The sequence below is a fragment of the Astatotilapia calliptera genome, chromosome 8, assembly GCF_964374335.1.
Source record: "Astatotilapia calliptera chromosome 8, fAstCal68.1, whole genome shotgun sequence".
NCBI lineage: Eukaryota > Metazoa > Chordata > Actinopteri > Cichliformes > Cichlidae > Astatotilapia > Astatotilapia calliptera.
In genome coordinates, this window is record NC_137429.1 from 23207605 (window position 1) to 23232432 (window position 24828).

At 41.9% G+C, this 24828-nt stretch overlaps 1 protein-coding gene across 10 annotated transcripts in view; it reads right to left on the bottom strand.

The window, feature by feature from the left end:
• Nucleotides 1-24828, bottom strand: part of cacna1g (calcium channel, voltage-dependent, T type, alpha 1G subunit) — a 221697-nt gene that overhangs the window by 21728 nt on the left and 175141 nt on the right. For all 10 annotated transcript variants that reach the window (XM_080305605.1, XM_026177284.2, XM_080305606.1 and 7 more), the window contains 7 exons: nucleotides 18775-18926; nucleotides 14748-14857; nucleotides 13037-13170; nucleotides 9097-9167; nucleotides 3444-3522; nucleotides 2935-3056; nucleotides 1036-1455 (listed from right to left, as the gene is read on the bottom strand). In XM_080305605.1, the coding sequence (XP_080161731.1) occupies nucleotides 1036-1455; nucleotides 2935-3056; nucleotides 3444-3522; nucleotides 9097-9167; nucleotides 13037-13170; nucleotides 14748-14857; nucleotides 18775-18926 (1088 nt within the window). The remainder of the gene's footprint in view (nucleotides 1-1035; nucleotides 1456-2934; nucleotides 3057-3443; nucleotides 3523-9096; nucleotides 9168-13036; nucleotides 13171-14747; nucleotides 14858-18774; nucleotides 18927-24828) is intronic.

Genomic DNA, 24828 nt, shown 5'->3' on the forward strand with positions numbered 1-24828 from the left:
CTACAAGACTGCAGCAGAGCAGGTCTTCAACAAGGCTGGGGAGAAGAGTGTGACTTAGCCGCTCACGTTTTGGGAGAGGAGCATAGGGAAGAAGGATAAGATCTTAGGGAGGGAGGGATAACGATAGCGAAACCTCTATTTCCTATCCCCCAAAGTTCCCCGTTGTCTGGAAATAGCTGTTGAAGTGAACAACAAGGCCCTGTGGTCCAGCTTTCCCATGGCACTGTGACCTGTCTGTGACTGGCATGTCCTCTAGAGGGATCAGCTAAACACAGACACACACATAACCACACACACACACGTAGCCGTGAATGCACACAAATTGTAAAGCATCCCGATATGGGCCAGTGTGGGTCACACAGCATAATAAATCTGCACAGCTATATTTTCTGGATGTGACTGTGCATAACCAAGAAAGACCCAGACATTTTCAAACTAGCGTCTGATATGCGAGGGAGCTATGTCCAGTCCTGCGTAGTGCACGTGCAGCAGACAAAGATCTTCACCTGAGAGCTTCAAAATATGACAACCGTTTTGGGTACGTTTCAGATAAATGCATCCATTTGTATTCTGAGATGATGCCAGGCTGTCTGGTAAACACAGCCTAATATAGCCATCCCTGGCTTGGTTTATTTATGGGTGGACTACAGTTATTGTACCGAGACCAGCGAAGAGCAAGTAATCAACTTTTTTAGATGGCGTGCCACATTCTCAGCATTACTCAGCGCGAGCTGCTGAATCAACTAATGGTTTGAACCAGAGTTAGAGGTAACGACAATGAAGGGGTCATCTAACGAGCCTCACAGCCTGGCTCCGGTCCCAGCAGTGTCCAAATCATCTTATAATGCACAACAGAATTAAAAATCATGTTTCCAGCTTGGTACAAGCTAAGCTGAGTAACTGAATTAGGTCTGTTCTTTTTTTAATGGGATTATCTGGCAAATAATAGTGATGCTTTGTTGTGAAGTACAGATTAACTTTTTTTGAGAGACAGAGAGAGAAAAAAAAGATTAGTTTGGCGACAAGATTCTTTACCTCCAGTTGGGGCTCTGTGCATGAAGGGGATTCTGCTCTGATGCCTACAGAGTCTCTGGTTATATCGGCAGTGGGTGAATCCATAGGACCATCCCTTTCCTGCTCTGTATCCACTCCTCTGGGAGACCTCCAGGGGGAACCCCCAGAGCTTGACCTGTCCATACCCAGTGTCAGAGGGTTGAGCTGGGGCGACCTTGCTGCTATGTCCCCCGCTTCCATCTCCAGTTCCATCATCTCCGCCTCCAGCTCTGCCTCTTCCTTGGCTTCCTTGTTGCTCTCCTCCAGGTGCTTCATCAGTACTGCGATGACCACATTGACCAGGACAAACTGAGCGGTCAGGACAAAGGAGACGAAGTAGATGGGAGAAACCACAGTGTTGTAGCAGGTGCCTGTATCTTGGGCGCAGTCCCTCAACGTATCCTGGAAAGACCGTACAGACGGTGGATTTAATAGTATTCTAGTTAAATGTTCTAGTTAAGAACATGCACCTACAGGTGGGTGACCATTCGCAGCCGATGATCATTACAACAGCAAGAAGAACAACTTTGTAAGAACAACTTTGTACTGGGTTGCAGTGACCCCTCACTCAAGTTGGCTTACTGATGGATTTAGCTACTGGATGTCTGCCAGGTGTCACCTAAGCTAATTTTAATCACTGATGTTAGGCTGGTCTGTGGTGTTTTTACCTCTGGGAGCATTTTAAAGTGAATTATCTCACCATTAATAATGCTTCCTGGTTAACTCTACTAACACACCATCCAAAATATCTGTGCTTTGGTTTTGGTGGTGAAGATCCAGTATTTTATTCATGTGTTACTAATTAGCATGAATCTGTGTTTGTTTAAAATCAACTTACGCTCATAACTTAGCTGTACATCCTCCTATGGCTTATTCAGTAACACTGGGGAATAAACAGGACGGCATCCTCCTTGAGACTTGGAAATATCGGTCATTGCCTTGTAATTGCACTGATTTTTGTTGCTGTTAGAGCATGTGGAACTCTCAACTTCTGGGTGACCTCTTTCGAGCATAAGGCAATCTGCCTGCAAACAACACTGCAACTGCAACTGCAATCACTCTCAAAGTGCTGAAGGTTTGCAAAAACTGACTGCCAACACAGTGCAATTATCTAACTCAGTCTTTCTGCAGTAGGAAACTCCACTCAACTGGTTGCATTCTGATTGCAGAGCACTTCTGTCATTTTGCCGTTGAATCACAGTCCTACAGCAACTACTTCACAATTCGTGGAAGAATTTCTGTTGCAAACACACAAGATTCTGATTGGAACCTGAATATAAGTAGTCAATGTGAATGTTTGTGTATGCAGATGGCAACAGATTTCCATTGTGTGCCACTTTATCAGATAATTGATAATTGTATGTATTTGCTAGCTTGACCCCATTTAACTGCAAACTGATTGTCTTAATAGCATTTTGTCGTTTTCTTAAACAACAAAATCACTTTGAAGACAGAAACTGAGCTGTGGCAAACCTGGTCCCCATCTTCAATGTAACCATGTCATAGCAAAATTGCGAGTTCATTGCACTCTGTCCCAATAAGGTGCGTCATGCTGTGATCTCCAACCACAGTCCTCCAAACTGTAAATGCAGTATTATTTGAATATAGTCTCATCTGGCTACAAAAATACGATGGCCGCACTAAAGACTGACATCCGTTTTTTAGTTTTTAAACCAGAAGTTGACATTATGAACAACTTATATACAAAAAATTGAGTATGGTTTGAAGGTCCGAATGTGATGTTTTTTTCATCCATTACAAGCACATTCATATTGCGGAGTCATTTTAAAACAGAACTGGACCTGCAGAATGTGCAGATACAAAAGAGTGAATGTAGAGTATGAGTGGTCTATGGATCTGAAACTGCAGAGTTGGTTTCACCTTCATTATGCCATTCCAGTTGTCTCCAGTGGAAACTCTGAAGAGCAGCAGAAAGGCCATCCCAAAGTTTTTAAATGTAGCGTAGCGCCCCAGACCCTCACAGGGGTGGAGTTCATCACAAACTGCAGAGACAAAAGGGAAGTGGGAGGAGATAAGGGGCAACTCCTCTGGACTCCAACTGTTTACTCTCACAGCCAGAGAGTAAAAGAGAATGAAACAAAAAAAGATAGCAGTGTTCACGGCTTTCAGTTGGATTTTCCTATAATAAAATAGTTACTGTGATAGCATTTTATAGCTCTGAAAGCTTCAAGATAAAATTAAGGAGATCAATATAGTATTTCAACAAAGGATTCGAGGAAGCAATTAATATCAGATGAATTAAACCCACAGAGGGGAGAGTTAAATGCTCGGTGTATGCCCGTGAATGACCTGAGTGGAAACTAAGAGATTTCATTTTCTTCTTTTTCTACTGCCTGCACAGTATCTCTTTATTGTGCATGTGTTCTTACTTAAGTCACCAAACAGCTCCACTCCCAGCGCTGCAAAGATAAAGAAGAGGAGCATGAAGAGAAGACCCAGATTGCCCACCTGCAGGGAGACAACAGGAAGGAAGAGAGCGATTAGTCAGAGGAGATAAAGCCCAGGGAAAATAAACCAATAAGGAGGGACAACAAACTTCTCATTCGGAGGCAGGGTAGAATGGAGGATGGTTCTAGAGCAGTTAGAGAAAGTATAAGATAAGCTGTAGTGACTGAGCATTTGTTAAATAAACACATCTCCTATCCAAGCGAATGCATGCTTCAATGATGTGAATGAGTGTCTGACAGAAAGCAGGTAAAGATGGACAGCACCACAGCGTCAGCGCTGCCATGCTGCTGACATCACTCACAGCCAGTTGTTTATTGTATTCGGGTTGTTTATTTTGTTAATTTGAAAATTAGTTAATGTGTTACAATCTAGACAACTAGCATGATCTGGTTATTCATCTGGAAAATAATAAATTGACAATGAGTGCAGGTAGGCTGTGCATAAAAGATTGGTGTTGCTTTTGGGTTTGAAAAGTTAAGTCAGTGGGGATGTGCCGTAACCTTGCATTCTTTCTGAAGGGGGCAACTCCTCTGGACTCCAACTGTGTACAAGTCTATTGTGGAGTCTGAGTTCATCTCAGTGGCTAGTTTAAGTCTCTCCGAGGACAACATGACTTTCATTTTGTAAATGATCTTTTTCAAGCAGGCCAGCATCGTGACTGATGTGTCCAGTTTCAAAATGCTAAATCTGAAGGGCTATCTATTTATCGTAGGGTAAATCAATCTGTATGATAATAAGGGTAAATGTGATTTAGTTAACAACCGGTGGTGTAACCCTGCCAACATAACAATCAAAGAAAGGATTTGTTGCCCGGACACTGAACTGTGTGCTGTTGGACTCAGGCCGTATTATTTACCCAGGGAATTCTCTCACGTCATCTTGGTGGCTGTTTATGTACCCCCCTCTGCTAACCCCACAGCTGCATGTGACACTATCCACTCTGCCATAGCTCGGCTACAGACTCAGCACCCGAGTGCCTTTATTGTGATCTCGGGTGACTTCAACCATGTATCACTGGACAATACACTACCAACATTCAAACAATATGTGGACTGTCCCACCAGGGGAGAGAAAACTTTAGACTTACTGTATGCTAACGTCAAGGATGCATACAGCTCCTCCTCCCTCCCCCCACTTGGTAGGTCAGATCATAACCTGATTCACCTCACCCCCCGCTATGTGCCAATTGTGAGGAGGGAACCTGTGACCACCAGGACTGTTAGGAGGTGGTCAGAGGAGGCAATAGCGGAACTACAGGGCTGTTTCGAGGTGACCGACTGGGAAACACTCTGTGAGCCTCACGCCGAGGACATCAATGGGCTTACTGAGTGTATCACAGGCTACATAACTTTCTGCACCGACTCCATTGTTCCAGCTCAGACTGTTCATTGTTACCCAAATAACAAGCCGTGGGTGACTAAGGACATCAAAGCCCTCCTCAACAACAAGAAGAGGGCTTTCAGAGGGGGCAACAAAGAGGAGGTGAGGAAGGTCCAGGTGTTACTAAAGGACAAGATCAGAGAGGCTAAGGACAATTACAGGAGGAAGCTGGAGTGGAAACTCCAGCAGAACAGCATGAGAGAGGTGTGGAGGGGCATGAAGACCATCACTGGATTCAGGCCAACCAACAGCAGGGGAGCTGAGGGAGGTGAGAATAGAGCCGACGAGTTGAATCTGTTTTTCAATAGATTCGACACCACAGTGTCTGCTCCCACCCCCACAACCTCACCTGCAGTCAGCCTGGAATCCAGAGCCACACCACTGTGCCAGCCTCTCTCTTCACATGTTGCCTCCTGTGAGATTCCTGACACCCCTCCCCCACCCATCACCTTCACTCAATACCAGGTTGAGATGCAAATGAGGAGACTTCACTCAGGCAAGTCTGCTGGACCAGACGGAGTGAGTCCCCTTGTCCTCAAGACCTGTGCCCCCCAGCTGTGTGGAGTCTTTCATAAACTGTTTATGCTGAGTCTGAGTCTGCAGAGGGTCCTGGTGATGTGGAAGACATCATGCCTCGTCCCTGTACCAAAGACGCCTCGTCCCAGTGGCCCCCAGGATTACAGGCCCGTGGCACTGACCTCCCACATCATGAAGACCCTGGAAAGGCTCATCCTGGACCAGCTGCGACCCATAGTAAGACCACACCTGGATCCCCTTCAGTTCGCTTATCAGCCTCGTCTCGGAACAGAGGACGCCATCATCTACCTGCTCAATCGTGTCTACACCCATCTGGACCAGCCGGCGAGCACTGTGAGGGTCATGTTTTTTGACTTTTCCAGTGCTTTCAACACCATCAGGCCGACCCTCCTGGGTGATAAGTTAGCAGCGATGCAGGTGGAGGCTTCTCTGGTGTCCTGGATTGTTGATTACCTGACAGGAAGACCACAATATGTACGTCTCCCACAGTGTGTGTCTGACAAGGTGATTAGCAACACAGGGGCACCACAGGGGACTGTCCTCTCCCCCTTCCTCTTCACCCTCTACACCACAGACTTCAGCCACTGCACAGAGACCTGCCATCTTCAGAAGTTTTCTGATGACTCTGCGGTGGTTGGATGCATCAGCAGGGATGATGAGACAGAGTACCGGGCTGTGGTCGACTCCTTTGTCACGTGGTGTGAGCAGAATCATCTGCAGCTCAACGTGGCAAAGACCAAGGAACTGATCGTGGACTTCAGGAAGACCAGGAAACACTTGACCCCTGTTTCAATCCAGGGGGTCAGTGTTGACATTGTGGAGGACTATAAATACCTTGGAGTACACATTGACAATAAACTGGACTGGGCTAAAAACACCACAGCACTTTACAGGAAGGGCCAGAGTCGTCTCTATTTTTTAAGGCGACTGAGGTCCTTCAACATCTGCCAGAAAATGCTGAGGATTTTCTATGAGTCTGTTGTGGCCAGTGCGATCCTCTATGCTGTTGCATGCTGGGGGAGCAGGCTGAGGGTCGCAGATGCCAACAGACTTAATAAACTGATCCGTAAGGCCAGCAATGTTGTGGGGATGGAGCTGGACTCCCTCAAGGTGGTGTCGGAGAGGCGGATGCTGTCCAAGATAAAGACAATGTTGGATAACACCTCCCACCCACTCCATGACATGCTGGTCAGTCACAGGAGCTCGTTCAGTGAGAGACTGAGATTACCGAAAAGCACCACTGAACGACACAGGAAATCATTCCTGCCTGTGGCCATCTCCCTGTACAACGCATCCACTTAACACACTGTTTGCTGCTACAACTACACATGTTTCTTTTCCAAATATTTATTTATAAGTGACTTATGTATGTATGTATGTATGTATATATATGTATATATTGTACTATTCTTAGTTAGCGTATTGTCTGTCTTGTCTTAATGTTGGTTTAAAATGGAGCACTGTAACAAAAAATAATTTCCCCCAGGGATCAATAAAGTATTCTGATTCTGATTCTGATTCTGATTTGGTGTTCTCCTGCTCGTACACATATATTAATGCTGACTTGCACAATTACTCTGTTGGTCTGTGCTAGCCAATGATTGTAAAAATGACTTTTATAGAGTTAAGCTAGTGGATCCACCGCACAATTAGAAATTAGCTAGCATTTTGCCATTAAAGAGATGAGAAAAAACAAACAAACAAAACCAAAAATGAACAATGCCAAATAGAAGACAGATCATTGTACGTCAAAAGGTTCCACTGGGCATGACTCTCTGGCCTCCTCCAAAATGGCAAAACATCAGCAGATGTTGGGGTTAAGCCAATAACATCTATTACATTGGCAACCCACCTTGTGGACTAGACAAGCCATGGATTTTGGTGTGTGTGATTTTACAACTGATTGGTCCTGACACATCTCTTTACCTCCCCAGACTCGATGGTTGTATAATCACAAAATACACTTAAATCTCAAATGACACCATCACAATGTTGCTTTTCCCAGCTAAACTCTTAAGCTACAAAATTACCTAATAAACTACTGAAAATACAAATCTGCACGTTTAAAAAAGCTGGAAAACTGAAATTGAGCGCAATTAACAGGTATGTGATTTCTATGTAAAATCTAGCCTATAATATGCGGTAATTAGTAACTTTCAACCCACATATATACAGTATGTGTGTGATGAGTGTCCCAGCACAGAACAGAGCATGACACTGATTATTACACTCTATTATACAATATCATGTTTTGTCTGGTAAAATAGTCTACTCGGTATGCAGTATTTTAACTGTTTGATTATGTTCTATTTTGATTTACTGTAAATTTAGAATAAACTTTTTTGTCCTTTATCTGCAGATTGTTTTGTATTTTCTTTGATAAATCTGTCTTTTTAATTTTTAGTACCCTTAGGGGTTGAATTACTTGGTGGTATTTAATCCTGACTGATTGTGTATTTGTGAGACCCTGATGAAGAGAGAGAGTCGATACCCATTGGCCTGTTTTGCTTGCTGAACTGCTTCAAGAATAAATTTGTTACATTTTATCCTTGACAGAGTGGCTTAGCAACCGCACCCTTTTTTATATTGAGATTTTGTTCGCCCTACTGATGAGCACCTGTTGAATAATCCTTTAGAGCACTTCCTTTTTTCCTTTTTCTGATGACACTGAACAAGTCAGATACAGCATGAAAGGAGTATCTGGGGTGGAGGTGGGTTGCAAAGCGGTGTGCAGAGTGCCTTGTGAGAGACACTAACTGAAACAGTCCAAACTGAATCGATTTTAATGCATAAATGTACATTTAGAGGAGGTGTCATTGGTCGATTTGTTTCAACTGGGCTTTCTCTTTTAGATTACATAGTTTTTCTGAGGCTCTTGTCCAAGTCTGCCACTGTGCGACTGAGTCAGATGCCTCTAGAGCCTTCAAGTAGCCTTAAAATTAACCTGTATATGGAGAAAGGACTTCCTAGCCAACCCATTTTTATATGCAGTCTACAAAATAAAGGTGCAAGATTGGAATAAAAATAAAAAGAGGAGCTGTAGAAAGTGATAGGAAAAACAAGGGATTAGAGCTTTGACACAGGGGTGGTTTAAATAATGAAAAGTGTTATGGTTTGCTGCTGTCAATGATTATCAGCATGTAGCAACCTGTTCGCACCTCCACCACCCGCCTATCATCAGATTTATTAATAATGAACACTTCTGACAAGCTCAAGGAGCCTGGAACAACACTCGATCTCTGTGTCTCTCTGAAAAGCAACAACAGAGGTGTTTTGAAAGAACATTGCGAATATAAGACTTTTTGACTTTCTGCAAAACACTGCAGAAGTTGTTCTAATTTACTAACTCTATCACCCACAAATCCACCCACCCTAGGGTTTAAAACAAAAACCTGAAGCTACATTCACTTTCCAATCTCTGCAGGGGGCTTCTAATGCAAATAAGGGTCTCTGGAGTTGAGCAGAGAAAACTCGTGAGAAAGACGACGCCCTGAAACAGCAGAATCTGCAGCACACACACAAAAAAAGGAAATGCTTTTGAGATGTAACTTTAGGGACAGTTTCTGTGGGATGTGAAATCCATGGAGGACAAAAAATGCAGATGAGGACGGAAGGAGAGTTTCGCGGCTTTGGTGGGTGTTATTTAGCGGCGCGTACCTGAGGCAGGGCTTGCATAACGGTGTCCAGCAAAGCTCTCATCCCCACCGCCATCTTCAAGAGCTTCAATACTGTGGGGACACGCAAACACACAGAATGAAAAAACAACATCTCACCAATATTATGATTTTTCAGTCTTACATAACAGAGCAGGCCTGCTGTGGAACTGAAAGGACACAACATTTCTCTCACTTACAGTTTAATCCTGCTCTGTTAGCTTAGTCACTCATTTTCTTGTATTAAACACCACTGAGCTCTTAAGACGACATGACTGAGGTCATATCCCCCAGTGACTCGGTAGGGTTACCAGTATGACTTGAGCACCAATTGAACTACAGCAAGAATGACAGATGATACATTGTAGCAAATGTGTAAACATTAACCCAAGGAAACAAAATTAGGCAGCAAATGACCCCCCCACTCCTCCTGGGCAATCTTTCAATACACAGCACAAAAATCAGACAATAGATTTAAGACATAACACTTCTGTAAAATGCTTTTGTCATCCTAATTTAAGTGATTTGGGATTTATCAGCCAATAAAGACTCGCAACATAAACAGCTTGATAATATCAGGGTATGCAAGGATTTCCAGTCTTCCATTGTTCAACCAGAGGAATGGCACCTGGTGTAGTCTTCTGCTGCTGTAGCCCATCTGCTTCAAGGTTTGTGTGTTGTGCATTCAGAGATGCTCGTCTGCAGACCTTGGTTGTAATACAGACTTCTTTTTGTTAGTGTTGCATAACTGTATTAGCTCGAAGTGGTCTGGCCATGCGCCACTGACATCAACAAGGCATTTATGCACAGAGATGCACTGGACAGTTTCCCTTTTTCAGACCATTTTCTGTAAACCCCAGAGATGGTTGTGCAGGAAAATACCAGAAGATCAACAAACCACCAAACCATCGTCCACCAAAGCCACATCATGCTTAAAGCCACTTAGATTACCTGTCTTACCTATTCTGATGTTGCCATGTGATTAGCTGATTAGATATGTGCATTAACGTAAAGATAGATGTATAGTCCTGCTAAACACAAGATGAATAATCAAAATAAGCATCAATAGAATCACAGTGCTATCAGGATCTCTTTTAAACTGGGAAGAAAACATGTTATGGAATAATAAGAGATATTTTTTTTATCTATATCAATTACTCACATATTAACAAAAATCAGTAAACATAGGACACAAAAAAGGGAAATCCCACATTTGCAAAAAAAATGTACTTTTATTTTAACCACACACTTTTAACCCACACTGCCAGACATCTGTTAGCTTCAATATATTAGCTCAGCTAACATGACACATATTCCAGTGAGAAACACCACTTTTCTCTGAATAATTATATGGCCACTAATGATGCATTTACCACCGAAAGGCATCTGTCTGCACCTCAGCTGCTACCACTGAAACATCTAAACATATGCCAGACAGATTAGCAAAGCGCTGACCATAACTTGATAAACATTACATCCATTAATCAGCTGTAAAGACAGCCTTGAAAACATAGTAACAGTTCAAACTGCCTCAAGGTGATTTTTCCAAAACAATCTAACTTTATAATTTTCTGGTGTAATCACTCGAGCTACAGTAACTAATAACTCCACAGCGTAAACTAGCAAGACACGAGATAACAGATATTCCCTTGTTATTTTGCACTTTAACACATACTTTCAATATAAATGTCAAAAGCAATTTTTAAAAGGATTGAGTACTGTCAACTTCAACTACTTTACAAATGAAGTAGGCGTGTGTTTTGAATCATGGATTTGACCATGAAATTGCTAAGAGGGATAAAAGCCGACAACTAACCTTATGTCAATGTCTATTAATAGCATTTTGTGTGGGTGTGTTGTGCAAGTTCAAGGTTTGAAAGAGCAAAGCGTATGCACATAAGGTCATGTAAAATGCCACTCACTGTGGTAATGTTTTATTTGCCTTCATGTTAGGATTGCTAAGCTGTGACACCATGAGTGCAAGGGGTTGGTGGGCTGATGATTCTCAAGCTGTTGTCTCACTGCTTATGGTGAGTGAGTTGTTACTTTTTGCCATATAGTAAAATAATAAGCAATAAAAGTATGAGGAATTGCTTTTGTTATTTATTTGAGATAGTTATTAAACACATCAGGAGGGGCAGGGATAGCTCATTAGGTAGAGTGGTGGCCCCATGATCGGAAGGTCGGGGGTTCGACTCCACTGAACGGCTACCCTGAGGTACCCCTGAGCAAGGTACTGTCCCTACACACTGCTCCCCGGGCGCTGCACTGGTGGCTGCCCACTGCTTCACTGGGTGAATGGGTTAAATGCAGAGGAACTATTTCCCTATGGGGACTAACACATACACTTTACATCACTTATTGGTGCCTAAACCAGTGTAATTACAGCTTTTGTGAAATGAATCAATATTGAATTTTGTTAAAACACAAGAGTGTGTTAGGGTGCTTATTTTTTCATTATGGTAATTTAATCCAATTTGAAGTGAGTTTAATAGTTCATTTTATAAAAACTGAAAATACTTGAGCTGATTTAATCTGCAATTTAATCTAATCAAAAGGTATTGTAGTAAAAATCTCATCGTTCAGGCTGAAGTTCGGCTGAAATTCAGACGCAAAAATGAAATGAAAGCAAGTCTGCAGCCGCTGAAAAAATCCAATTGACCAAACAGTTCTCTGGAAAATAGCTTCACCATTCCTGGAAGATGCATCAAACCTCTGCTTGGATAGTAGGAAGGAAAAGTTTTTTCAACAGTTTCTGAAGTTTTAGAGCATCAGTAATAAATATAATTTCTAAGACATTTCTTCCCCGAATTTTCTTTGTTAGCTGTAAGCACTTTTATAACATTTTTATTGTTCTATGAGCATTATTATCCTAAACCAGGACACCTATTTGTACTTGTGGACTACATCAAATTCGCACATGGTCGAAGCCTACATTCTGTTTTAAACATTAAATGTAAAACAACACTTAGTTTTAATCCATCAGATTCTCCTGTGTCTGAGTTGTGATATTGATTAGTCTGTTAACTTACACAGCTGGAATTTCTGCCAGCTTTTCTGTGCACAAAGGACACACATGTGATGCATCTCACTGACAGCGTTGGACAGAAAACCCACCGCCTTTTGATTCCAATGCTGACAACATGTGAATTTAATCTAGCTAACTCAGATTCCTGCTCAGACTGATTATGAGAGGCATGCTGATGCCAGACAGAAAGACTGGACCCATCAAATACACACAGACAAACAAAGCAAAAAATGTGTTTGGGTCGGCTGAGCGACAACAATTAATCACGACTTCCATGCTACCTCATCGCTGCACATTCAGTGTTTGGACCAAACAGACAGGCTCCCGTTCTGCATGTCTTAGCTCCTCTTTCTCTCATCTTCCTTCCTTTTGCTTCCTCTCCTCAAGCCTTCAGGTAAAGCCTCTTATCTCTCCTATCTTCCAATAATCAGCCTGAACCTCTTTTACTCTGCACACCTATTTCACTCCTGACTTCATCTCACCTTCTGGTAGTCTATTTTAAGGTCAGAAGTCATTCATCAATCCCATCTCTTTCGTTTATTTCTCTTTTATTCTTACATCTCTTTCATACTTCTTTACTGTACCCCATCCTCTCCTTAGCTTCTTGCAGCTTAGTTCACTTACTGTCACAGTGTGTTTTGGCTCTCTCACACCCTAAGCTCACTTTCCTCACCCTGTGTTTTTCTCTCCCTTCGCTTCTTCTCAGTTTGTCAGCTGACTGTGTGTCTCTGTGCCATCTGGTCGGCTCACAGCCTGCCCGAACCATGCTGAGATCTGCCATGCAAAAAATGACAAAAAGGGGAGTCCCGGGGATGTGTGTTTTACATCATCTTCAAAGTACAGCACCTTGAAAGAGTTTGCTGTGCGTTGGTGTCTCACACTGTGTAAGGGTCGGGGGGGGGGGGGAGTGTCATACCTCGAGCAATCCTCAGCACTCTCATGATGCGAATGATGGTGGGGTTGATGGGCAGGGAAGCGTTGACCTCAATCTCCTCCAAAGTGATGCCCATGATGGACAGCAGCACGATGGCCAGATCCAGCTGGTTCCACCTACACGCCAACAACCACACACAGACGTACACAAAACATACTCATCAGCACCAAACACAGACTTGGGTTAGTTGTTTTCACTGAAACCTCGGATAAATGTGATTGGCTGCAAAAATGGACTCAAACAAATCACCCATATGTGAGTCATTTCCACCATCACACAAGTGTGAACTCCAATCATATGAAGTGGACTTCAGTCAGAACTGAGTCACAGATCTGATGACTTTGAACTTTAAGAAATCGACAACAGTCCAGCTCAGAACTGCAGTCTTATGTTTTTGACTGAGTAAGTTGGAGTGCTTAGAGGAAACACTCCAAATTTGACATCACAATAGTAAGAACTCCACCACAATTCTGCCCAGACAGAGACAGAGACGGTCCCTTATTTAGGAGAACTTCAACATGGATAGAAAATGGATAACGCTAAGGAAGAATCCTGGGTACAACACAGCTTTCATGGCCTTTTTTAAGTCTACAGTGACGCTCAAAAGATTCTGTATAATGTATCACCTCAGTGTTCCAAAGCTTTAGTCATGCATATTTAACTAATCAAATAACTCATGAAATTTAGAGACGGATCATTTTCTCCATGACAGTGAGAGCGTGCTGACTATTTTAAGTGCTATGAGGAAAGTTTTTTAAAAAGCAGCCACGATGTGATTCCAGTCACATAGGCATAGTCCACAAAATGTTCAGACATGACCAGTTTTGAAGTTGCCGTTCAATAAACGACAAGTCTGGAACGAAGTGAACGTAAAACCTGAAGACAGAGGTGGGTGGTCGCAGTAACCTGGTTATTGTACTGCTATTTACATTGTTAATATCCATGTGAGGCTTTGTTTCACTCAGAGTTTGACATTTAAATCCACATATCCCTACATCTACTCAAACTGCATTAATCAATCCGCCTGAAATTATATATGTATTTTTAAATTAGCTCAGGGGTTTTTTTTGGCTAAATGCTGCTGTACCTGGAAACAAAAATAAAAGGTTGTGGACTGAGCTGTTCTTAAACTGGGTTCTTGCCAGACTTGAAAAGGATAATGGTCTTTCTCTGGTGAACGGGACAGACATCGTGGACTCCTAGGTGGTCAGCTCTGGTCCAGAAACACGATGTCTCCACTGAAGCGTGTGGGTTTAGTGGGTGTATTTCTTTATATGCAACATGTGCCAGTATGCAGCAATGCTGCTGGGATTGTGTTTGTGTATTATTGTGTGGTTTTCACCAGAAAGCCAGAGATTTCAAAGCTATGAAATCATCTAAGGCATTTGTGTTTTATTGGTGTTTAACAAGGCTGTTTGTATTCATGCAGGCCTCTCTGAGAACCAGTCGCTGGAGCACCTTAGAAAAAGCTCATTTAACTTGTCTGAACGCTGCCTCAGATTTTCTACATGACTCACAATTTAAAGACAAGTGCTTGCAACCACTAATCTACTAAAATATCACATCCACCCCAAATGTCAGAACCGAAAAACAGGAGGCAAATGTTTCTTCAGAATCTCAGTTTTTCTTTGTGTCAGTGTAGGAAAGTTCAACATGACACGTCGGGGAACTTGCGAGAGATTTATATACTGACTTGTCCTTGAAGAAGCGTCGGAAGCCGAAGGCAACCAGCTTGAAGACCGACTCCAGCACAAAAATGAGAGTGAAGATGTAGTTACAGATCTTCAGTGCTTCATCCAGCTCCTGAGAGAAATGATAAAAAAAAGTTACAGATTCATAAAGTGCAAAAGTATTCATTTTAACAACTCTGTAAAGCCGGCATTAAATTTTCTCTCTTACTCCACCATGGCGATCTGTGGTTTTCATTATTTATCGAAATGTGCTGAAGCTGCAGAGAAAACCAATGAAATGATCTCACCTCGCTGCTATCTTTTTCATATTTTAATGGGAAAACACTGATTTAAACTGAATGGCTTGTTATGCTGCTTAGTTTTGCAGCTTAAATAAACCACGTTCATGCTTTTATAATCCTTACATAAAATACTAAAGGGTCCATAATGCAAAGGCTGTCCTTTCTTCAGAATTAGCCATTCCATGAATAGATCACACCATCCCCTCTGTTCCTCCCTCATTCTCCATGAAAAGCCCATTAGAATCAAAGTGGCCATTTCTCCTTCTTTCTTTTTTTTGCTGGAGGGAGAATTCACATTTCCCATCTGCATGTAAAAACTGACCTTTAACAGAGAGCTGTGGAGGGAACTGGTCATCAGGAGGGATTGGACTGAAGTCTCACTGGTGGCAGTTCATACACTAACACCAGTTTGTGATAATGCCAGCCATCTATTATTTTCTATTTTCTACAATTTGTTCTACTTTAAAAGCAGTCAGAGACCATTGATTGATTCCTGCAGGAAGATTTTACACTTATAACAACATTTTATGCTAGCACTCTCTGTTGACATATCATACTCCCAAGTAGTCTCTTATCAAACCAAATATATTCAGTTCTACCTAACATTATTTAATATCTATACTCGGCAATTCTATCTAATAACAATTTTACTAATGATGTTGTTGTACAAGATAAACAAACAAAAAACAAATTCCAGGCATTTTAGCAAACCTCTTACTCTTCCCAGAGATGCTGCACTGTATTGGCCACCATCTGTTGTGCTAAACTTTCTATCCTAACCAATAACACTGTTCAGTCTTACTGCCTTTTAACAAACAACATTCTGTTTCTCTTAAGGGTATCCGTTGGTACAACCTTCTGTTGTACTAAAAAGTAAAACCCCCACATTCTAGCCAAAAAGCTTCTAATCTGACACCAATGGCTCCTTGAAAACATCATTCAGTTTAACCAATCACTGCTCTAAACCACCAAACCTTCTATTGTACCTTAACATATTCTCTAGTACCTACTGACAGAGATCAGCTTTATATGGTTAGTTCCATAAATGTTTGGACAGTAACTCAGTTTGTGACCACAGTAGATTTTAAATCAAATGATAAAGATGCCTCAGGGTTGTCACGGTCAGGTGTGAAGAGAAAGAGGACCCAAATGCAGTACTCACAGATTTATTATAAGTTTGGCTGAACTGTGGTAACTGTTTAGAAATTACAGCTGTTTTGACATGTGGTACCCCATTTTCAGAAGCTCAAAAGTAACTGAACTAACTAGCATTATTTTAAATGTAAGGACTCTCTCCGCACTCGGATGAAAATCTTTTGCAGCGACAGAGAGCACAGCTCTGTATACTGTAGAACTCATCCTGCTTCTCCTGGTAACGTCACATTATCAATAGACAATAGTGGCTTGCTTCCAAAGGCAGCCTCCACCGTGTTTGACAGATGACGTATTATGCTTTGGATCACGAGCTGTTTCCCTTCTTCTGAATCCTTTTCCCCCAACATAATTTCACTTTCATCTATACAAATTATATATAAACATATACTAATCCCATAGGGAATTAGTCCTCTGAATTTAAGCCACTCACTCAGTGAAGCAGTGGGCAGCCATTGTGTAGATCTGGTACGAATTTGAACCCCTGACCTTTTGATCATGGGGCAACCAGTCTACTTACTGAGCTGCCTGTCTGGCAGCACAGTGGCACGGTGGTTACCACTGTTGCCTCACAGCAAGAATGTCCTGAGTTCAATTCCACCATTAGGCCAGGGTTTTTCTGTGTGTGGAGTTTGCATGTTCTCCCTGTGTTTGTGTGGGTCTCTCCAGGTACTCCAACTTCCTCCCACAGTCCAAAGACATGCAGAATGGAAACTCTAAATGGCCCATAGGAGTGAATGTGACTGCGAATGGTTGTGTCTATGTCTTTGCCCTACGACAGACTGTTAAGCTGTCCAGGGTGTACCCTGCCTCTCGCCTTAAGACAGCTGGGATAGGCTCCAGTGACAGAACTGTTTTAGATGTTTTCTTCGTTGTAAACCCTTTTATATTTACATTCATGAAGGTGTCTCTTCATTTTAGGGTCGACAACGATATGCCCACTCAAGAGTGTGCTTGACTTTGACAGATGTTGTGAAGTTGTTTTTCTTAACCATGGAAAGAATTCTGTCATCATGTCCTTTTTAAAAAAAAAAACAACTAGTTGATGATTTGGTGACTCCTAAAGTTTTTGCTGTCTGTTTAATAGGTTAATTGTTTTCAGCTTTAAGATAGACTCTCTCACTTTCTCTGGACCTGGGCCTCACATGCCCGTGAACCTGCTTGTCAATCAGTTGCCTCAGAAACAGTGGAAAATGGGGTAACATGCATAAAAATGGCTATAATTCATCAACAGTTAATGCAAGGCTTTTATGAAATCCCTGAATTAAAGTTAAAAGTTGAAATTTGATTGTTTGATCTAAAATCCACTGTGATGGCAATCAGAGGCAACAATTCAAACATTATATTGTGGTACTAGCCAGATATTTAGAGAATTCAAAAAACAACTTCAATTTAGGGCTCATGTAATTTTTTACTGTCTACTAATATTCTTAGCATGTTGCTAGGATCTAGCTTCCTGCTCTACATTTTCATATACCATGCCTTACAATACCCTTATCCACCCTGTAATGCAATCCTATGCTTTTGTTGACTCTCCATTGATATCTGATGCATCTTGCTTAAAACAACTTTATCCACTCAGTCACATTTATTTTTTCAAAAATCCACCTCAGTTTGTTGTTGGCCAACAATGTGATACATGAAGTGATGGACTCATATTTGAGTGTTGGAGAAATCCCAGCTGGCAAAGCCTGATGCCTGATGGTGATTAAAATATAGACTATAAATCCTCAGAATCCATAACCAGACCTCAGTGATTCTCATATAATTACCTTTCTTTAATGGATTGGATCTGGGCTAAACCTGGTTACCTTAATTCTCTACAGTTTGGAGCATTATTTAAAGTCCTTTAATATGACTTTTTTCTTTTCACTGATTGTCCAAATATTCAGTATTTATTCTTTTGACCTCCCTCTATAGTTTACCACTGCCTTTCTAGCCAAGCTTTTTACAGTTCTTATCTAACTTTCATTTGTTTTCCCTGATGACCTTATCCCTCTCTCAGCCTTGTTCAAAGAACTGGTGAGGCGGGGGGTTTTTTCATTAGTATTTTATTATCGTTGGAAAGGCTTGTTCACCTGACACTGTCTCCTAAAGCATTCAAAGCTATAAACCTCATGTTTCTGGAAGGCTGAACTAGAATTCCAACAACATTCGTTTTTAGACGCCACTGACCTGAAGATTAAGGAATGGAGTGTCTAACAGCCAACGTGCGTTGCCAATAATCAGCTTTTTATATTATTTTCATGGCAGGAAAACTTGAAAGAATTGGCAAAATTTGAAGAATTAGACTCCTGACACAACAAAAGAGCGTGCATTTGTCTGTAACTATAGGACTATGAGAAGCTGCACTGTATTCATTATCATCTGAAGTGACTGATATGAGATGGTAATTAAAAACCACTCATGGAAAAAGAACATCCAAAGGAATTTTTAATATTTAACATGAATGTTTTTTCATTTATATTCAATATTAATATTCAAACATAGTGATTTTTTTTAGATTGACATGTATACATATGTGTAAAACTTTTTTCTCTTTTTTTCCTCCAAAGGACTGAGCCAAGCCAGCATCCTGTTTTCCCAAACATCTGACCTTAGGCTGCTGATAGTGCTCCATTGACATGGTGATGACGTTGAGGCCTATTACGATGGTGATGAACAGGTCCAAGTAGTGGCTGGTGCACATCTTGTGGATGAGAAGGCGGGTGGGGGAGTAATCCGAGTAGTAGGGCTTACTCTGAGCTTCTGTTGGAAGTGGGAAATGGTTGGGGGGAGTTGGGGTGAAGGCAGGGGTGAGGAGGAGGAGGAGGAGGAGAAGGAGAAGGAGGAGGTGGTGATGTTCAGAAAGTGAGACAGGAGGTTTTACACTGGGACAACATACAGTAGAGCTGCTGTGTTGAGGACTGGAGTCGACGAAGCCTTGTTTTAAAGGAAAGTTGTTAGTGGAACATCAGTGCATTAAAGTCACTCACAATGGCTGACTCCCATTACGAATATGAGAGTATGGGAAGAGATGCAAAAAGAGAAGGCCGATCAGATAATGAAGAGAGAGAAAGAGAGACTACAGCCAAGCGCTCCTGTGGTCTGGAGTCACGACTAATCAAATCAGATCCCCTCCCCTCTGATCAAATTTTCTTTTCTTTCTCTCTTGCTTTCTTTCTTTTTTTAAATAACTCTCCTCTGACACGATAAGAGACAAACAGCAAGTGCTCAACGTGGGTTTGAAAGAGAAACTCCAGGGAGGCGGCTGCTGTCGGGCTATTCCAGGTTGGAGATGTGGCCCTCTCGCCCTCTTTCTCCCTGATCATCACGTGACACGGCCTCTCCTTATCTCCTCTGCTCCCCTCCTCTCAGGAGAAGAACATTAACGCATTAGGAAACTTTTCCATACTCATCCATCACTTCATTCCTCACCCCTTCCTTTTTGTCCAGAGAGGATGGATGGATGGATGGATAGGCTGGGAGTCAGGGTGAGGAAGAGAGAGAAGACTCATTCCATCTATCACCCTAACACTCCATCAGTGAAGGAGAGGCTCTAGGTCACACGAGTAAAGGGATGTAAAAGGGAACACACACATTTAAAAAAAGATCCTTTGGGTGTTGTGAGCACTCCCTGTCTACCCAATTAACTGTGACTGCAGCTGTGCTGAACTCAGACTATTCCCAGTGTGTATGTGGGGTGGCTGTAGCTCAGGTGGCAGAGCAGGTCAGCCACTAATCAGAAGGTCGGTGGTTCGATCCCAGGCTGCATCCTGGCTGCATGTCAAAAATCCTTGGGCAAGATACTAACCCCATGTTTGCCTACTGGTGGTGGTCAGAGGGCCTGGTGGCGCCTGTGTCCGGCAGCCTCGCCTCTGTCAGTGCGCCCCAGGGCAGCTGTGGCTACAATGTAGCTTGCCATTGCCTGTGTGTGTGAATGGGTGAATGACTGAATGTAGTGTAAAGCGCTTTGGGGTCCTATGGACTAGAAAAGCGCTATACAAATGCAGGCCATTTACCATATGTGTGTGCCATTCATGGTGTGTGCCTACAGGGTTCCCTATTGAATCAGGAAAACCAGTATAGAAAAAAGACACACATATCTATCTATCTATCTGAATCAAGATGTGTATTTATGATATAAAATTTAGCAGGTGCAAAGTTATAAATGTTGAGCTCCATCTATCCCACTGTATGCAGTATTCCTTTTTGTATTTAAGGCGGTCAATGTCAAAACCTGTGATTGGCTGCCCTTCAGAAACTTTGAGCGTGACTTGACAAAAAGGGAGGAAGGTAACTCGTTTAGCTTTAAACTAAAATGATCGCGCGTTCGAGTACTGCTATCTTTGACTTAGGCTATTTTTCCCAATTAAATACAAACAAAAGACACAAATCTAATTAAAATATAAGCGTGATATTCAAAATAAAAACAACACAGTCAGCTAATGGCCTCCTCAAAACTGACTGCAGGCACAAACACATCAATTAAAGGCAGGATAAAATGCGCTCAAGAGGATGAAACTGCCTACGCTATAATTACGCGTGGCATGCCTTAGCATTTTCGCTGCGTTATCTTTAGCGATACAACAAAGGGAAGCGGTCAGACCTATCGATCTGATGTAAGTGCTCCTTCATAGCAGCAAAAATACTGTTTGCATTAATTAATTACAGCTAAAACATGCGATTCAGTGTTAAATAAGTGAAAGAAATGCCACTTTTCACTTCCTATAAGATTTTATGTCCTGTCATAGGAACTGCCGAAAAGCTTTTGATGTAAGAGTTTTGCGTGGGAGGTTGTTCATTTCATTGACAGCACGCTAAACAAAGACTAGCAGAGTTGCAGCACCTGGAATTAAGGATCGAGTCTAATATTTCTGTTAAAAATAGAAATTCAGAGTAAAGCAATGATGTGATATGTCTAATCTATTATTGCTTCTATTGGTGGAAACAGTGCTGTGGGGATTTATCATTAAGACCTGGCTTCATTTGGAGTTTATTTACACTTTTCTATCTGTGCAAGATGACCAGTTTACTGACATTCCACTCTTATTTAGAAAGGTCAGTTGGTGCTCACCAGTCAGCTTGGTTCCTTCCCATTTAATAGTTTCATGTGTGGCAGTCTTAAAGAAAGCCCTCAATGCCGTTCTGCTGTCATTCAAGATGGTGGACTTCGACGGAGGATGGAGGAGAAAGCTGATTTTTATTTATTTTATTTATTTAATAAAGCATGGACGCATGTTTTTTTGCATGCACAACAATGCAAACAACGGTCCTCCACTGAGCACGAAGAGGTCAGAAGTCTTACTTAAAGATAGGGATCTAAAACTAAGAGGCTAAAGGGTCATGCCCGAAAATATGTCCCTAAATCGACGATATTTAAACAAGTTAAGGTGTTTGACTTTTAATAGTTTCTTCCTGAAAACTTTTGTTTATGCCACATATGAGAAGTCAGACTCATGGGCACAGAACATTAAGAAATAAAGCCTGCCTCTGATAATAAACCTGCTTTGTTGTCTTTGGTGCTGTCAAGGTAAATAACGGAGAGTTGAAGACTTGTTGAGGTCTGAACTCTAAGGAGTGCCTTCAAGTGAACTCATTCTATATTTGTGCTCCAGTTCATCTTCGCTGAGAGCCAATTTTGTGCCCGCTGGTAATTATTGATATTGACAGCAGGAGCGATGAACCTGAATGTCAGTGGTGCAGGCAGAACCGCGGGGGCGGCCAGCGGTGGAAGTCTGACCGCAGACATGTGCGTGCCAGACAGTGAAAACGATGTGGCTTCTGGTGTGAGCGGTCTGGCTTTTCAAATTAATGTGCTAACACAAGCTGACGCGCTCCCGTCACCTGCTTTGCTTTTGCAGCAGGACGGCACCTGGAATTATCTCCGCACCAACATTTCCTCGTCTTTTACATATATATTTATATATATAAACGCCCAAACTCTTATGGATGTTTCTGCACTTGGCCTCTGAGTAGACAGTGATAAAGCAGATGTAAAATGTCTGGGACACATGCTTTTTGAAACGGGGTTTTGGGTATGGCCCTTGCGGGGACGCAACAGCTTGGTTCATTCACTGGGAGTTTGCATTTACGAGCTCGTCCATCATCTCTCAATGAGCAAACATTATTTTTACTCTGCTCTACTTACCGTCTGCAGGTGCACTGCCGGCTAAGCCAGACAGACACACACACACAGAGGAGCAATACTTTTGCTTTACCACCCCATCTCCTATATCTCATTCATTTAGATATTCTGCATAACATGTTGTTTTTTTGTCCTATTGCCCTATTTACATTCCTTTAGAGTAAAGAAAAAGTTTTCTACACCATAGCTAAAGTTAGCTAAAGCTTGGCTCACTTTCCTCTGCCTGAAAAAGTGATCTGAGTAAGTAAGTGAGCACTGCCCTTAACATTATGGATGTGGCAGCAAGGGCAAGGCCCAACAAGAGATATGTGGATAAGGGAGAAGAAAGTGAGAGACATAAACCGTTTGGCTAAAACTCAACTAGTCTCTGGAGGAGCATAGCGAATGAAGTGTGAGAAGAGAAGGTGAAAGTTTAGGGAGCCAAATTACACCGGCTGCCCCTGCTCCCCTGCTCTAACTCCCGCTGCTCTTTTTGCCTCCACTGGAGAAAAAGAAAGCTTCTCCTTAATGAGGAGCAGAGCTCACGCAACTCCTACTTTCAATCACACTGGCAATTATTTTTTCCTCCCCTAAGCCAGCTGGGCTACCAAAACATTCAGAGGAATGGAAAATGATTTTGCTTCGGCTCCCACTTTCACTTCCTCTGTCTCCACTTCCCCTTCTCCTTGCACGTCCTTCACTGATGTGGCAGGTGGAGCCTCCTCTCTGAGCTTTGAAAAGGAATGAGGATGAGCGCAAATGCACAGAGGGGCCGTGACCGACCGCCCGTGAAGGTCCCGGCATCTGCTCTTTGCGCTTCCATCCTCATTCGTGACACCGCTTTTGTGTGAAAGTGTAACAGGACCAGCTGGGGCAAAAGGGGCAGGGACTTAGAGCTTCTTATGCCTGCTGTTCTCCCTGTTAGGTTAAAAATGAACCCTGAAAATGCTGGGGGTTCATACAGAATAAAACTTTACAATTATTTCAACTTCATTACTTTTACAGTTAATGTCCACCAGATCTGGCTGCATTAAGCTGCATCTTTGTCTTAGCTGAGCAGAGCACCAGTTGCCATTCAAATGGCTCCATTCATCCGTCTTTATGAGCTTTTTACCCCAAAATGTTATAATTTCATAATAATTTTAGTAATTTTTTTTAGCCTGTCTCAGTTTCTTCTATCTTATCATCATGTTATTGTTATTAATCTCTGGCTCTGATCCACAGTCTGTCTTTTGTCCTGTTTCATTGAGTCTGGTTCTATTGGAGGTTTCTTCCTGTTAAAAGGGAGTTTTTCATTCCCACTGTCGCCAAGTGCTCATAGCAGGGTCATCTGATTGTTGGGGTGTACTCTGAATTATTGCAGAGTCTTTATCTTACAATATAAAGAACCTTGAAGTGACTGTTGTTTTAATTTGGTGCTGTATAAAGAAAGATTTTAAAAATGAAAAAGAAAAATCATGTAATCTGAGACTGACTCCATTCTTTGAGATGACAGGCCTGTCTTGAGGGACTCCATGTCATTGTGTCTCTACTAATGAATAAGCTTTATTGCAATTGGAGGACAAGAATCGATTTATTTTATTGGAAAATGATTTAATATTGTCGATTACAATTATCATTATTATTAGTACCCTAGCTAATGGAGCTTAAATAGAAATAAATGTTCATTTAGTTGTTAGTTATAAAAGTCATATGTTTGCCATTCATCCCCAAGTCATCCCCATGCTGCTGCTGTACTGATAAAAATAATTAACGATAATATTTGTGTTATTAACACAACTATAAACATTCAAAAAGAGTTAGCCACAAACCAAATGTTGCCTTCTTAGAGGAGACCAAACTATTACAATTATTACCAACTAAATTGCTCAATTTAATTCAATTCAATTTATTTTTATAGCACTAAATTGAAACAGTCACCTTGTTTATATTGGAAGTTAAAGACTCTACAATTATAAAAACCCCAACAATCACACAACCTCCTATGAGCAAGCACTTGGTGACAGTGGGAAGGAAAAACTCCCATTTCACAGGAAGAAACCTCCAGCAGACGCTCACAGAGGGGCAGCAATTTGCTGCGAATAGCTAGGGGTGAGAGCAGGTGAGAGGAGGGAGGCAGGACAAAAGATAAATGTCATCCTTATTCAAGTTAGAGTATACACTGCCTTAGTACTTAGTACAGCCCTCAATACAACCTCCATCTCAAACACGCTGTCTTAGTTAAGGATAGACATTGGAGGTTATGAGTTTTATCAGTGGCTACCGGGTTCTGAGGTCAATCAGTAGCTAAAGTACTACCCAAAAGCATTTGTTGGCACACTTAAAAGAGTAAAATACAGAAAATTAAAAGTATCTTAGAAAAGAGGCTGGATGATGCTCCACCCCTGAAACATTTCCTGCATACACTACAAGAATGTAGCTCAGCTCGAATGCAGATCCACAATCCAGTGGACATTTGGCTTTAGGTTTACTTTAATGATTTTAAGTGCATCTAAAGGAGATCTAAAAACCCTGCTGAAATTTTGCCCAAGGGTCTGTCAAACA